This window comes from Petromyzon marinus, chromosome 21, assembly GCF_048934315.1.
Source record: "Petromyzon marinus isolate PM22_M1 ecotype Great Lakes invasive population chromosome 21, UKy_Petmar_22M1.pri1.0, whole genome shotgun sequence".
NCBI classification, from domain to species: domain Eukaryota; kingdom Metazoa; phylum Chordata; class Hyperoartia; order Petromyzontiformes; family Petromyzontidae; genus Petromyzon; species Petromyzon marinus.
In genome coordinates this window covers 291,279-308,357 of record NC_133687.1, presented here as the reverse complement: position 1 = coordinate 308,357, position 17,079 = coordinate 291,279, and the positions used below count along the sequence as shown (strand labels likewise).

General features: G+C 51.2%; 1 protein-coding gene across 4 annotated transcripts in view; it reads left to right on the top strand.

Annotated features, from left to right (window-relative positions):
* Positions 1–16,352, top strand: part of LOC116944702 (charged multivesicular body protein 7) — a 31,941-nt gene extending 15,589 nt beyond the window's left edge. For 3 of the 4 annotated variants that reach the window (XM_032958492.2, XM_076068383.1, XM_076068382.1), the window contains 7 exons: positions 1,584–1,632; positions 2,890–3,009; positions 4,297–4,398; positions 12,240–12,297; positions 13,078–13,197; positions 14,100–14,210; positions 14,628–16,352. In XM_032958492.2, the coding sequence (XP_032814383.1) occupies positions 1,584–1,632; positions 2,890–3,009; positions 4,297–4,398; positions 12,240–12,297; positions 13,078–13,197; positions 14,100–14,210; positions 14,628–14,674 (607 nt within the window). In that variant the 3' untranslated portion in view covers positions 14,675–16,352. The remainder of the gene's footprint in view (positions 1–1,583; positions 1,633–2,889; positions 3,010–4,296; positions 4,399–12,239; positions 12,298–13,077; positions 13,198–14,099; positions 14,211–14,627) is intronic. The other variant, XM_032958495.2, reaches the window with a different exon arrangement.
* The last annotated feature ends 727 nt before the right edge of the window (positions 16,353–17,079 follow it).

Here is a 17,079-nt window from a genome sequence, read left to right as displayed (position 1 = left end):
AGGTGGAGGGGTTACCAGCTCCTCTCACCCATTCAGAGCACCCATTTGGCCGCTGTGGTGGTTACAAACGCCATGAGAGGAATGGTCAATCTAAATTGGCCCTGCCCCCACAGCACTGTCCACCACAGCGTTGCCGTCCGGCACCACGAGGACATAGGGGGTTGTTTTTTCCGAGTACACACTAACACGTGTACACGTACAAAGATCACAGCACACGACGGGGTGGGCAGCAAACATCACGCCTGGCCTCCTTTGTCTCCCTAGTGGCGATGTTTAAACATCGCACCAGGTACTCATTTGAGGCTGAGTCGACCTAGGGGAAGCCCAGGACTGGTTCAGATAATCATCACTGTTAGCCATGAGGAGGAATCGAACCTAGGTCGGCAGGTTTGTAGCGAAGCACGCAAACCGCTACACTATCGCTGTCCACACATACACGTGTGTACATACACACGTGCTTGCACACGTGTGTGTGCTCGTACACACATGCATACACACGTGCGTACACACGTGCGTACATGCACACACACGTACACACAACATAAACAACCGCCATTCACCACTAAGTGGCGGTGAAGTCACTACGACGCTTGTTCGAGGCTATGTGCACTTTAAGGCCCCATGAAGTGTCGAATGCCCGCTGGCAGAAGGTCACGGGACAGACCCAGGTGCTATGGGTTGATTGACTGAGATGAATAGCCGATGCACCACCTGTGCTCCCTACTATTCCGACTCGCTGTGTTTTATCTGCCCAGCGCTCCGCTCATTGTCATGAGCGTCGCTTCTCTGCCCTCCGTTGTTGCTGAAAGGCGACTGCGTCCAACTGCCTTGTAGCGTCCTTCACCTCGCCTGACTTGAGCAGCTCACTGACGGGACTGTCGAGATCTTTCAAGGATTTGTAAACCCAGGATGGATTGTACACAAGCCAGCCTGAATGTTTCAAACCAGTGCAGATGTCCATAACTGTGGCCGAAAATTATCGGAGCTTCGTATGGAGCTGATGAAAAGATAAGGCTGCTCGTCTGATTTGGAGACCTGCAGCCAAACCAGAACTCATCGTAGACACTCTGCCAAGGTAAGAAAACTTCACTCTTTCCACAACTGCCCCATCACACATGGGGAGTTGAGAAGATGGAGAATTTGATGACATAAAATACCCAGGCTGGTGCTTAGTTTTGTTTAGCATGCTTCAAGTTCAGCAGTAGTCTACAACTCCTCTGTGTGAGCAGCAATTACCAGATCATTGGCATACATAACATGGTTGACCAATAGTGAGCCATCTCCTGACCACACCTGGGCATCGATCATTGTATCTGCTGTACCAGATAGAAATGCCTCTGGTACATCCATGAAAGGCTTCATGAACTACGTGGTCAAAAAATATGTTAAATAGTGTAGGGGCCATAGGACATCCTTGTCGCACCCCAAGGTGAACAGGGAATGGCTTGACTCCCAGGCACGCGCATATACACACTACACACACGGTGTGTACACACATACACACGGATCAAAGGTTATCGTGGTTTAGTAATTGTTTTGGTGGTTGTTGTGGTGGCTGCGGTTGAGTCGCTGTTTCTCCACAGGCTGAAGGAGGAAGCTAGGGCCCACGTGCGGGAGGGAAGCAAGCGCCAGGTACATTCACTCACTGTTATTCGCTCTGTCATTTATTCACTTTCATTCATTCAGCATCATTCAGAAAAATACAAAGAAAAATCCTATGTAACCTTGTGCCGGAGGCTCCAGGAAAAACGGCACCTCAGACATCTCCTAGCTGAACCCCATTTGACAGAGCCAGAAATGATAGGAAACGATTAGCCGTGTGGAATGTTCGAAGTATAACTTTGAAGGAAAGGAGAGGCTGCAATTCCTCTACCTGAGCAGTGTGCTGGTGACATACTCCGGTTTGGCAGTGGAGGTCTCATTCCGAATAATTTGAGCGGCATCATTTTTTAAACAGCTTCATGACAGTGTGTGGAAGCTACTTGGTCTATCACGCCATACGAAACTCCAGGAGTTTCTCGGCCACAGTTATGACCTCCCTTCTCTATACTTGGAGCCCTTTAAAGGAACATTTGCACTGGTTTGAAAAATGCTAACCTGACTACGATCCATCCTGGGTTTAACCAAGCTGGATTGTGTGAGGAGCTCACAAATCCTTGAAAGATCTGGACAAAGTCCCATCGGTGACCTCCTCCGGCAGGCAAAGCTGCATTGGCTGGGTCATGTAGCCCGCATGCCCAGCCACCGCATGCCTAAACAGCTTTTGTTTGGCCAGATAGAGGGGGTTAAACGGGCGCAGCACGGGCTAGATAAGAGATGGAATTATGTGGTACAGGAGGACGTAGAGCTGTGTAGCCATGCCAATGACTGGTACCATTGATGTCAAGATTGGCCTCTGTGGAGGAGGCTCGTGAAGAACGCTACTGGGCAGTTGGAGGCAGTCGCCCTCCAGCAACAATGGAGAGCAGAGGAGCGACGCTCACAACAACGAGCGGAGCTCGGGGTGGCTAAAGCACAGCAAGTTGGCACGGTAGTGGGCACAGGTGGTGCATCGGCCACTCATCTCAGTCAGTCGACCCGTGACACCTGGGTCTGCCCCGTGACCTCTTGCCAGCGGACGTTCCACACTTCATGTGGCCTCAACGTGCACATAGCCTGGCACAAGCACCGTGGTGATGTCACTGCCACTTATTGGTGAATGGTGGTTGTTGTTGTCGTGTAGTACCTGGTGCGGTGTGTAAACATCGCCACTCAAGTGACTAAGGCAGCCGAGCGTGGTGCTGGCTACCCACCCCCTTGCGTACCGTGCCGGCCTTCATAGGTGCTCGCTAACAGCATTTACCCCAAAATTGTGTTAAGGCAAAATGTGGTATCTTTGTCTTTGTGTAGGCACTGCGTTGCCTCCGTGCATGTAAGCGTGTGCAGCAGCAGCTCGAGCGCGTGGAGCAGCAGCAGGAGTCCCTGGAGCATCTCCTGGAGAGCGTGCACGCGGCACACACCGATGCCATGGTACATGTGTAGTGTGTCCACTTGTGCCCACTATACATGCACCTAGCCTGGCACAAGCACTTCGGCAAATATGGCTGATGTAAAATGTACAACAACAACCGCCATTTGCCACTAAGTGCCGGTGACATCACCACGGCGCTTGTGCCAGGCTATGTGCACGTTAAGGCCGCGTGAAGTGTCGAACGCCTGCTGACAGGAGGTCACGGGACAGACCCAGGTGCCATGAGTCGACTGAGATGTTGAATGTACACCACACATACACCACACACGCACTTGCAACACACGCACAACACAAAGATCCCCCTTATAGCCTTAGACTTTTGGGGCAAGTGCTGTTAGTAAGTACTTATGAAGGCCGGGATAGCACATGAGGGGGTGGGTGGCCAGCACCATGCCCGCCAGCCTTGGTCTCTCTAACCGAGAGGAGGTCCAGGACCGGTTCAGATAATAGTCACTGGTTATGGCCATGAGCGGGAATCGAACTCGGGTCACAGGGTTCATAGTGCAGCGTGCTAACCGCTATACTACTGCTCTCCACACACACCACACACACGTGTAATTACCAAGGCAACGGACCACTTACCTGACCCAAGCGTATGTGCGAACGGACAGTCAGGAAATAAACCAAGGCCTCCGATTGGTGCAGGGTGGCCTCAAAGATGATTGGTCAGGAGACGAGATTCAAAGAGATTAGAGGGGAGATTCAAACGTAAAAGACGAGAAGCGAAGGTTGACTGTAGAGGCGACAGTTGACAACGGTTGGAGGAAGATGAGGGGAGTAGGGTAAGCAATGTTACCATAGAGGGGGTTGGGGAAGTATAAAAGCGGGAGACGGCGTAAGGGGAGGAGACTTTCGGAGAGAGGACGAAATTTAAGCATCACAAACGAGCCCGGGCCTAGGGTTGTGTCCAGATAAAGGCTCCTAGTAAGGCACAATGTGTGTCGGGGTCTTTACACATGCAACAAAACACACACATGTAACACTAACACATGCCACGCACCATATACACATCATCACAACAACTTGTATCTTCCTGCAAGTCTGTGTCTCCATTTTCGCCCATGTGTCCTCGTGTCTCACCGTATGGACCCGTATCTCTGTACGTCCCCATGTATCTCCGTGCCTCCCCATGTCCGCGTGTCCCTGTGTGTCGCATCTTGGTGTGTCCCCGTCCATTCCTGTCTCTCAATAGCTCCCCGTTTTCGTGCATATCCCCATGTCTCCCCCTGCATCCTCGTGTGTCCGCGTGTCTGCCTCTGTTTCTCCGTGTGTCCCCGTGTCTCCAGGTAATCCAGGCTTTTCAGGCCGGCAAGGTTGCTCTGCACAAAGTGTTACAGTCGGGCCCTGACACGGATGCGGTGGACGCCCTGATGGACGAGATCCAGCAGGCAAGGACCCTCCCTCGTTCACTCGCCCACTCACTCACCCACTTTGCTCACTCACTCACCCAGTTGCTCGATCACTGGCACACTCACCCACTCACTCACCCAATCACCTGCTCACTCACCCACATATAATCAGAATATTTTTTTACTAGCGGGAAGTACCCGGCGTTGCCCGGGCAAAAAAGACACACACACATCGACTTACACGCACACACAGACATCGACCCACATACATCCAAACACATCGACTTACACACACAGACATTGACTTTAGACACACACACATGGAGTTACACACACACATCGCCCTACACACACATATGGATTTACACACACAGATCGACTAAGACACACACGCATGGACTTACACACACACATACATAGACTGACACACACATCGATCTACACACACACATATCGACGCACACACACACACATAGACTCACACAAGCATGGACCTCACACACTCATCGACGTACACACACACACATCGATTGACACACACAAACTCGCACACAAACACACTTTGACTCACACACGCACATAGAGCCACACACACATGGACTGACACACAACAACCGCCATTCGCCACTAAGTGGCGATGACGTCACCACGACACTTGTGCCAGGCCATGTACACCTTGAGGCCACGTGAAGTGTCGAACGCCTGCGGGCAGGGGCAGACCCAGGTGCCACGGGTCGACTGACTGAGATGACTGGCTGGTGCACCACCTGTGTCCCCTACTGTGCCAACCTGCTGTGCTTTAGCCACCCGGCGCTCCGCTCGTTGTTGTGAGTGTCGCTCCTCCGCCCTCCGTTGTTGTTGGAGGGCGACTGCCTCCAACTGCCCAATAGCGTCCTTCACCAGCCTCCTCCACAGAGGCCGATCTTGACAACGCTGGTACCAGTCATCGGCAAGTCCACTCAGCTCCACGTCCTCCTGTACCACATCACTCCATCTCTTCTCTAGCCCGTGCCGCGCCCGTTTAGCCCCCTCGATCCGGCCGAACAAAAGCTGTTTCGGCATGCGGTGGCTGGGCATGCGGGCTACATGACCCAGCCAACGCAGCCATGCCTGCCGGAGGAGCTCACCAATGGGACCTTGCCCAGATCTTTCAAGGATTTGTGAGCTCCTCACACAATCCAGCCTGGTTAAACCCAGGGTGGATCGTAGGCAGGCCAGCCTAAATGTTTCCAACCGGCGAAGATGCTCCATTAAGTGGGTCCACGTTTCGCAAGCGTAGAGAAGGGAGGGAATGACCGTGGCTGAGAAGACCTGAAGCTTAGTGCGGAGCGACAGACCACGTAGCTTCCACACAGCGTTACGCAACCGATGAAAAGATATTGCTGCTCGACTGATTCGGAGTGAGACCTCTGCTGTTCAACTGGAGCCGGTCATAAGCACACTGCCCAGGTATGGGAAACTCTCCACTCTCTCCACAACTGCCCCATCACCGATTGGGAGTTATGGGGGTGGAGTGTCCGATGGTACAAAATACCCAGGCAGGTGCTTAGTTTTGGTGGGGCTGATGGTAAGGCCCCATTTTTTAGTGGCACGCTCCAGTCTCAGCAGCAGCGTCTCCAACTCCTCCTCTGAATGAGCAACTATTACCAAATCATCGGCATACATAACGTGGTTGAGCAATAGGGAGCCATCCCTTGATCGCACCCGGGCATCGATCAGCCTCCCATTATATCTGTACCAAATGGAGATTCCCCCGGTACAGCTATTGAAGGCTTCACGAACTACGTTGTCAAAATAGATGTTAAATAATGTGGGAGCCAGAGGACATCCCTGTCGCACCCCAAGGTGTACAGGGAATGGCTCTGACTCCCGGCCACGTAGTTTTACCCGGGCCCGCTCACCATCATGAAGGTCCTTAATGATCGTGAGCAGAGGGGCAGGGACTCCAAAAGCACGAAGAACAACCCAGAGCCCAGGCCTACTGATGGTATCATAGGCCTTGACCAGGTGATTAAAACAGAGATGTAGGTCTTGTTGGAATTCCCTACACCTCTGGTGCAGCAGACGGACAGAAAATATGGCATCTGTGCAGGACCGCCCTTTCCTGAAACCGCATTGGGGCTCCGCAAGCCTCTCCTCAGCTTGCCTGGCGAGGCGATGTTGAATAATCCTTGCCAGGACCTTTCCCGGCACACTGAGGAGTGAGATGCCCCTGTAGTTGTTACAGTCTGTGCGGTCCCCCTTCTTAAAGCGGGGGACCACCAGGGCATCCTTCCAATCCTGCGGAACCTGTCCAGTGGGCCAGACTGTTGTTATGATTTTATATAGGGCAGTCTGTGCACAAACGCCACCCTCCCTCAGCATTTCGCTTGGGAGATCATCTCTGCCCACTGCCTTTCCTGGTCTCAGACTCACGATCGCCTTCAGTGCTTCCTCAACAGATGGTACTTCAGCCAGCCACTCACAGGGGGTGACTTCTTCCAATATTTGAGGAACTGCAGCCTCAGCAGGTCATCCTCAATTTGTGCCACGATGTTTTCCTGGCTGAGGGATTTTCCCTCCCCCAGGACCTCACAGAAATGCTCAGCAAATCTGCAAACCTGTTCCTGGGGGTCGGAGATTGGATCACCGTTTTTTCCCCTAATGATGGTAATAGGTGTGGCGATGCAGGTTACTTTTTTGATGGCGTTAAATAGAAATTTGTGATCGCGGGCCACTGAGGCAGACTCCATCTCCTCAGCAACCCGCGACCATCACCCATCTTTGCAGCGCCTCACGGCTCTCCGAACCTCCGAGCGAAGGCTGCGGTAAGCCTCCTCATTCTCTGACGTGGGATTCTGTAGCCGATGACAGTGGGCCTGTCGCTTTTTCTCAACCATCCTGAACACCTCCTCTGTCAGCCAGGGTCTCTGGGGAGGTCTGGACCACGTACCCAAAGCAGCCATTGTAGCTGCATGAGTCACAGTCCTAAACCTCGCCCATTTACCCTCGACATCAGGAGGAGTGGGGGACGATGCCAATCCCAGCCGCAAGCGATGATGAAATTCTCGCTTGCAACTTTCATCAGATAACTGAGACCAGACCACTTTTGGTTGTAATGGGGTCCTGGGTGTACACCCACCACTGGAGCGGAAGAATGGGCGGCGCATCTTCCAGATGACTAGTCGATGGTCCGAGGGCAGATCAGCTCCACGGTAGCTCCTGGTGTCAAGGACATGGGCTCGCATCCGCTGGTCCGTCACTATGTAGTCCAGCAGATGTTCTTGCTTGGACCTGGCATGCATCCATGATGTTGTGGGATGCGCCGATGCCGGAACAGCGTGTTGGTAATTACAAGTCCATGGGCTGCACAAAAATCTAGCAGCCTCCTACCGTTGTTATTAAGCTGATCTGGCCCATGCCCTCCAATCACTCCAGACCAGGTGCCAGCATCATGACCAACTCGGCATTGAAGTCACCCAACAAGATGACTGTATCCTGAGGGGCCACTTTAGCCAGCACCTGTGACAGGAGGTCATAGAAGGCATCTGACTCATCGGCTTTGCCTGCATCCCTCCACGGATGTTCGTCTTTAGTGGGGGCATAAGTAACCACGACCACCAATCCTCGCCTCCGATTGACGGGAAGGCGAGCCCAAAGTAGCCTGGGGCTTACAGCTTCCCACACCTCACCGCCACGCTCCCACACCCCCTTCATTCTTTTGTTCAAAAGAAGGTATCTGATACCTTGCTGCCTTTCACTGGCAAGACCGCCTCAGCAGTACTTAACTCAGCCCAATTGGTCTCTATGGTCAAAGACGTTGTACTGTCCCCTGACGATATCCTTGTCAGCTTCGATGTGGTCTCTTTGTTCACCAAAGTCCCAGTACCTGATACCATTGAAATAATTGAAAATTTTGTCCAACATGGACTAGACCCCGATACACCTGCACTGGTTAGGCACTGCCTCACCAATACCTACTTTACTTGGAATGGCTCCTTCTACAAACAAAATGAGGGTACCCCCATTGGATCCCCCTTGTCACCAGTGATAGCCAATATTTTCATGGAGAAATTTGAATCAGACGCCATCCAGACTTCCACCCTCAGACCTTCCCTGTGGAAGAGATATGTGGATGACACTTTCGTCATTTGGCCACATGGCTTCCCAGCTCTGAACCTTTTCCTACACCACATCAATTCCAGACATCCCGCCATCAAATTCACCATGGAAGTGGAGAAAGATGGCAAGCTACCATTCTTAGATGTTCTGTTTGAGAGGAGACCTGATGGCTCATTGGGGCATTCTGTGTACAGGAAACCCACCCACACAGATTCCTACTTGAAACCTGATTCCCACCACCACCCAGCCCAAAATAATTCTCTCATCAAAACGTTATACCATAGGGCTCATTGTATTTCGCACCAACACCACCTGATCAGTGAATTAAAACATGTACACCTGGCCCTCAAAAGGAATGGATACTCTGACCGTACCATCCACCAAGCTGTTTCTCCCTCCATACAGAAACAACCACTTGATACTCCGGTCAAAACCATCACACTACCATTTATAGCAGGCGTTACTAAAAAAGATTTCCAAAATTCTAACCAAACACAAGATCCAGGTCCGGTTCAATACAGTATACAAAATTCGTGATCTGATCCCATCCGTGAAGGATGTAATTCCTGACTTACAGTACCCTGGGGTTTACAAATTGAGTTGTACCTGCGGTGATTGCTATATCGGGGAGACAAAGCAACATGTCTCTGACCGAATTCGCGAGCACAAATCAGATTTGAAACACGGCAGAACGAATTCTTCTGCCGTAGCTGATCACTGTTACAACACTGTGGGTGATCACGATATAATTTTCTCCGATACCAAGGTTCTTTGCAAACCCACGGGTTTTTATCAGAGATTTGTTCACGAGGCAATTCAGATCTACAAACACAGACACAATTTCAACCGAGAAGATGGTTTCAAATTAAGCAACCATTGGAAAGATGTTCTAAATCGAACCAAACATTAAACTAATTTTCAATGGTACAGTATATTTTTCAAGTAGTGGTACCCCAAACTCTCGCTGCTCTTAAAAATTCCCTTTTCACACCATCAATAGGTAAACTCCCCCCCTCGCCAACCGGCATGTTCACCCGCTTGTACACCACCTCTACACTGTTCATCATGCCAAGTCGGCCAATCAAATGCTATTTTTTATGCTAATTCCTTCGTCAAGGCACCTAGTTTCCTCGCACACAGCTGAAAGGTCGCGGTCTGAGCGTGGCTGTGTTTCACTCCAGCGCTGTCCTCGAGACAGTCTGGTCTCTTCACCTGATGAAGGCCGCTTGTGTTGTGGCTGAAACGTCGTGATTTTTGTTTTATTTTTTACCTATGTGACTTTACTGAATAGAACCAAAGAGTATGGATCCTTGCAGTCACGAAAGCTTTAAATCTAGAATTTTCATCGGTTGCGTAACGCTTTGTGGAAGCTACGTGGACGCCACTAATGGAACATCTTCGCTGGTTAAAAACATTTAGGCTGGCCTGCCTACGATCCATCCTGGGTTTAACCAGGCTGGATTGTGTGAGGAGCTCACATATACTCTTTGGTTCTTCCGGTAAAGTCACGTAGGTAGAAAAAATAATAGATCATGACGTTTCTATCGCAACACAAGCAACCGTCTTCAAGTGAATAAGTAATGTTTAAAGAAACTTTTTTGAAAACACGCTTTAATGAAATGTACCGTACGAGTAATGGCAGAACTCCACGACTCCAGGAAGTGGGCCCGAAGCTTGCCACAACGTAAGGGACCGTGGTGATTTACAGTCAACATAGTTGAGCGTGGACAATTATACCCAAGCCGAATCATAAAATATAAAAAAGAATGTAAAAATGTATGTATTTATTATAGAATATAGTATTGTCATCAGTATGACATAAGTATACCAAGTTTGCAGTCGATACGACATTGGGAACAGGGTTAAAATTGAGTTACAAGATTTGAGGATACAACAACAACAACAGTGAGTTAATAGAAAGCGTGTAATAAAAAGAGGGGAATCTGCTGAGGCAGGCTTTTTATAAAGGTTTAGAGATGGGCGGGGAAGCTAATGTTAATGTGGGAGCGAGCAGGAGAGAGCGAGTAGGAGAGAGAAATTTGCTTGTAAATGTAAGTTCGGTGTGGGCCGAGCTCGGCTAGGGCCCGGAAATTTGAGAGTCTGCTAATATTGGCAGGTAGGAAGGGAACATAAAAGCAGTTAAAACTTTACCTGGTTGATCACGTCCTACCAATGATTGCTGAATTTGATTCCATCTTCTCAGTTGAAGTTTTGTCTGTGTTTATAAATCTGGATGGCTTCATGGACAAATCTTTGATGGTAGCCCGAAGGTTTTCAGAGTACCTTGGCCTCGGAAACGACAATATCATGTGAGCCAGCCACGTTCAAACAGTGATCAGCCATGGCAGAGGTATTGGTTCTGCCTTGTTTCAAATCTGCCTTGTGTTCGCGAACACGGTCCGAGACATGTCGTTTCGTTTCCCCAATGTAACTGCTACCACAGACACAACTTAGTTTGTAGACACCAGGGTATTGCATGTCAGGAATCACATCTTTCACAGATGGGATCAAATCACGGATTTTGTGTACTGTGTTGAATCGAACCTGGATCTTGTGTTTGTTCAAGATTTTGGAAATCCTTTTGGTAACCCCTGCTATGTATGGCCAGGTGATGGTTTTGATTGGGTTCTCAGATGGTTCTCTCCCGATGGTTGGGGATACAGGTTTGCAGACTGTGCGATCTGAATATCCATTCCTCTTGAGGGCTTGGCGTACGTGCTCCAGTTCACTGGATAGGTGGTGCTCATCGGAGATGCAATGGGCCCTATGGTGTAGTGTTTTGATGAGGGAATTCTTCTGGGCTGGATGGTGGTGGGAATCAGGCTTTAGATAGGAAACTGTGTGGGTGGCTGATGGCTCGTTGGGACACTGTCTACATTAATGCCACCTACACGGATTCCTATCTAAAGCCTGATTCCCACCACCCATCGGTGAGCTCCTCCGGCAGGCAAGGGCTGCGTTGGCTGGGTCATGTAGCCCGCATGCCCAGCCACCGCATGCCTAAACAGCTTTTGTTCGGCCGGATAGAGGGGGGTAAACGGGCGGGGCACGGGCTAGAGAAGAGATGGAGTGATGTGGTACAGGCGGATGTGGAGCTGAGAGGACTTGCCGATGACTGGTACCAGCGGTGTCAAGATCGGCCTCTGTGGAGGAGGCTCGTGAAGGACGCTACTGGGCAGTTGGATGCAGTCGCCCTCCAAAAACAACAGAGGGGGGAGGAGCGATGCTGACACCAACGCGCGGAGCGCCGGGTGGCTAAAGCACAGCAAGTTGAACAGTAGGGGGCACAGGTGGTGCATCAGCCAGTCATCTCAGTCAGTCGACCCGTGGCACCTGGGTCTGCCCCATGACCTCCTGCCTCAACGTGCACATAGCCTGGCACAAGCGTGGTGGTGACGTCACCGCCACTTAGTGGCGAATGGCAGTTGTTGTTGTATGTGCACGTCTGTATGAGTGGGGAGCGGTCGTCTAGTGGTTAGCGCGCTGCGCTACGAACCTGGCATACCGAATTTGATTCCCGCTTACAGCCAACACCAGTGACTATAATCTGAACCGGTCCTGGGTATCTCGTAGGTCGACTCGGCCTCAAATGAGTACCTGGTGCGATGTGTAAACATCGCCACTGGGGACACAAAGGCGGCCGGGCGTGGTGCTGGCAACTCACCCCCTCGTGTGCTGTTTCGGCCTTCATAGGTGCTTGCTAACAACACTAGCCCCAACAGTCCCGTCAGCCTATATGGGGGATCTTTGTCATTGTACGTGCACGTCTGTGTGTGCAGCTCAAAGAGGAGCAGGAAGATGTGAGTCATGCGATTTCTCAAGACATATCTGGAACAGGTAACACGCACACACACACACAGACATGTTTGCACACAACAAAGACACCCCCGTATAGCCTTAACTAACTGTTATGGTGAGTGTTGTTAGTGAGCACCTATGAAGGCCGGGATGGCACACGAATGGGTGGGTGGCCAACACCACGCCCGGCTGCCTTTTTTTACAAAGATAAACAGAGACAAATATCCCCCGTATAGCCTTAACAGACTGTTGGGGCAAGTGCTGGTAGCGAGCACCTATGAAGGCCGGTACCGCACACACACCTACACGATTACACACCTAGATGTACAGAAAGACACACACAGAAAAGCATAACAACAACAGCCGCCATTCGCCACTAAGTGACAGTGACGTCACCATGGCGCCTGTGCCAGGCCAGATGCACTTTGAGGCCACGTGAGGTGTCGGAGGCTCACTAACAGGTCACGGGACAGACCCAGGTCCAATGGGTTGACTGACTGAGATGACTGGCCGATGCACCAGCTGGGCCCCCTCTGTTTTTGCTGGAGTGTCGCTCCTCTGCTCTCTGATGTTGCTGGAGGGCGACTGCCTCCAACTGCCCAGTAGCCTCCTTCATGAGCCTCTTCCTCCACACAAGTACACCCGCACATATACATACATACACGCACACCTTTACTTTTACATACACTAACACCTACTCTTCCTGTTTGTCTCCATGTGTTCCCACATCTCCCTGTCTCCCCGTTTCCCTCTGTGGCCCTGTGTTGCCCCCCCCCCATGCACCCCCTTGTTCCCCTCCCCCCGTGCCCCTCCCCCCAGACGACTTGGAGCTGGAGGAGGAGCTGTCAGCACTTTTGCTGCTGGAGGAGGCGCCCCCCACCACCTCGACACTCCTGCCAGAGTTACCACAAGTTCCCCAGGCCGGCCCTGATTGTCACGGTGAGCTGCGGTGACACGTCACATGACAGAAAAAGTAACATCATAGGTCAGGAAGCGGTAGGGTGGCGGCGCAGGGGTAACACTTGTGCTTCAGCAAACGGTGCCTCGGTTCAATTCCTGACTAGGGTGCTTCCTCTCTGCATGGAGTTTGTTCTCCCCCCGTTGTACAGATTGAGTGTGAGTCTGTGAGTGTGAGTCTGTGAGTGTGATTGTGTGTCTATCCATGTGCGTTTACCTGTGCGAGGAACAGTTGCGCATTGGTTAGCGTGCAGTGCTACCAACCCGGTGACACACGTTCTATTCCCTCTCACGGCCAATAAGATTATCTGATCTGGTCCTGGGCCTCCCCTGGGTTGACTGAGGCTCAAATGAGTACCAGGCGTGGTACTGGCCACCTACTTCCTGGTGTACTGTGCCAGCCTTCATAGGTGCTTGCTAACAGCACTTGCCCCAACAGTTTTAATTGTTGTATGGAGGACCTGTGTATATTCGTGTGTATGTGAGAGTTTAAGAGTGAGTGCGCGTGTCGAGTTTGTATGTTCTCTCCTCGTTCTGCGCCGCAGTGGCAAGATTTTAACTACCTCGCCTGATACACAGGAGGTCGCGGGTTCTATCCCGACCCTGACACCTGTATATTTGGAATCTGCATGTTTTCTCCCCACGTAGGTTTTCCTTTGTGTCCTCCGGTTTTTCCCTCCACATTTAGAAACATGCGTTTAGAGTATTTGGCTGCCTTACCTAGTAAAATAAAAAAATGAACCAGATATAATGGACTTAACAACATTGCCACCTGCTGCGAAAACTTGGCAGGATCCTCCTGAAATCTTTCCTAATAATAGCGTCGTAGCAGTAATAATAAGAATAAGTGGCGTCACATGACAGAAAGTGGTGCTGTGTGACAGGAAGTGATGTCGCAGGTCGCGTGTCGGAGCGGCTCCTGAGCGACGCGGAGCTGGACCTGTCGCGGCTCCAGATCCACGGCGACGTTGCCCGTAGCCACGGCAACTTCACAGGTAGCTATGGCGACACAACATCGTCAGCACCGTTTCCGGTGACACTGGTACGATGTGTGTGTTCGACGCTGTGTGTGGGAGCAGTGGTGCAGTGGTTAGCGCGTTGCATTATAAACTCGGCGGCCCGAGTTCGAATCACGTTCGCAGCCGACACCAGTGACGATTATCTGAACCGGTCCTGGGCCTTCCCTAGGTCGTCTCAGCCTCAAATGAGTACCTGGTGCGGTGTGTAAACATCGCCACTGAGGAGACAAAGGCGGTCGGGCATTGTGCTGGCCATCCACCCCGTGTGTGCCGTGCCAGCCTTTATAGGTGCTCTCTAACAGCACTTGCTCCAAAAATCTGTTCAGACTAAACGGGGGATATTTGTCTTTGTGTGTGTGTATGCGTGTCTCTGTGTGTCTTTGTACATGTCAGGACTGCAGGCAAGCGACCGTCAGACTTCCGTCATGGATGCCCTGTGACCTCCGCCCTTGCTTGATTTTGTTTCTGCGTCTCCCCGTCACGGAGCGGTGCACCAAGGGGGGTGCCTGCACCCTCTGGCCCTCCCAAGGCCCCGCGTCTCACTTACCTCCAGAAGACAGGGGGCTCGATCGAAATGTCACTCTGTGCCTCTCCTCGTGCCGAGCATGGCCGCAAAGGCCCACTGCGGCAAGCGGCACTGCCAGAAGGCACGATAGATAATCGTACCTGCCTTTTTATTGAAGTGCCACTCCACAGGAGAATGCAGTCCCGGCATAGACGGCTCCGATCGTGCATCTGCGAGCGTTTGAGTACGAGACTCGCACACACCCCGGTATAATCCGGATTGTGCTACTCTTGACCTCGCATCATCGCTAAAACAAAGGATTCTCTTTGGAAATCTCGCAGAGCTACAGGGGGGGTGGACCCCCCTCACAATTAGAGAGTGGCCCTGTGGAAGCAGAGCCTTTTCTTCATGTGGCACTCTGGTCCACACACAGTAGGGGGCAACACCGTTTTGGTGACCCAGGTGGCTCTTGCAAAAGAGAACTCTCTCTAACCCCCCTGTCTCCTTGAGATCTCGCCCGGGTCAAACAAAATCAACTTGACTTGAACTTGCGGCCCGCTCTGCCACAGAGAGGCAGTGTCCGTTGCGTGGCAGTCAACCCGTAAGTGTTTATATTTACGGGATCTAACCCAGATAACCTATATTATAGATGATATTAGTCACGAAACCCTGAAATGTTAAACAGAGCTGGAATTCGGCTAAATTGAGTGGAGAGCCGCATTTGCTTTCTGTGTGTGCAGTTATTGGTGATCGGGCCAAGGTCGAGGGCTGCCTCCTGTCCTGGTTCTCCCAGAGATGCCCTGTGTTTTAGGCAGCTGCTGAGCAGTGAGCTACGAGAGAAAGAGCTGAGTGATCATCTTGCGTCTCCCTCAGTCACTCAAGCCGGATTCAACTCAACTGGAGCTCGCCAGTGACATGAGTATTCGGCACTTGGGTTCTCCCTTGGTGTCCTCCAGGTCACTGCTAGACTCGAGCAGACCGCGCACGTGACCAGTAGTATCCACAACCATGGCAAGAGGGTGTATACTGGATGTGGTTTAAGACCATGTTTATTGAATTTAGATCGGGTTTAAGACCATGTTTGTTGAATTTAGACTGGGGTTTAAGACCGTGTTTGTTGAATTTAGACCACGTTTAAAACAGTGTTGAATTTAGACCGGGTTTAAGACTGTTGAATTTAGACCGGGTTTATAATCATGTTTGTTGAATTTAGACTGGGGTTTAAGACCACGTTTGTTGAATTTAGACTGGGTTTAAAACCACGTTTGTTGAATTTAGACCGGGTTTAAGACTGTTCAATTGAGATCGGATGAAAGGGCATGTTTGTTCATGTTAGAGCAGGTTTAAAACTATGTTGATGTTAGACCGGGGTTAAGACTGTGCTTAAATCGTATTTATTGGACGAGGCTGGGTTTCAAGATGAAGCTGACAAATGTTTGAGGCCAGATTAACTGAAGACCAGGTTAAATGAAGTCCTGATTGAGGTGAGGGCTTGCGGTGGGCAGGGTTTAACACCAGGTTTAAACCTGTGGTTCGGACGGGTTTCACGGGATCCTGGGTTAGACTGGGATTATGTTGCGGTGTTGCACTTTAAATAAAAGCCAATAGTTTGATCACAGCATCGGTTATTGTGATCATACGGTGGCCACTGATACACTCCAATTAGCAATCATTGACCTCCATCCTGCGCCTGGTACTCCAGAAACGTTTTAAATTACTGAACATGTTTAATATTAATCCCTCAGTGCTTTGTGGGAACCCTGCTACCCCCACGTGACCACGCTGCCACCATTTCATCACTATCAGGAGCGCCAACATCTGTGGGGGAGGCTAGAAGCACGATCCTTAAGATGGTGTGGAACGCAGGCTCGTTCTGAGATTAGTTTAAGTGGCTGGGGTTCGAGCCGTGTTCTTGTGACACGGCAGCCATGAGAAGAGGGCTAACTGTATCTGCAGGTATGCTTTCCGTGCCCCACAGCAATAACTTGGCTACGAGTGCGAGGAGTGCGGCATGGCTTAAAGGGCAGTGACCAGCACCTCTCCACGCTTGTGCCTCGAGCACTTGCACACAATGGATGAGGAGTGCACACTCCGGCGCCTTTCCTCGTGACAGGGAGGAGAGAGTGTGGAGATTTCAGAATTTTGGCGCCAAGTGAAAGCCGTGAGCGATAATGGCTGCAGCAACGCAAGGCAGGTCCCCGGCGTTCCGAAGGATGCGGTGGTGATGCAAGCCCCTAACGGCGGGGCTGCTCAAAAGGAGCAGCCCAGGGACCGGCACAGCACCCTCCCACAAAACACAGCACCCCGGGAAGCGGAGTGCCCCGGGTGAATCGAGGCTAA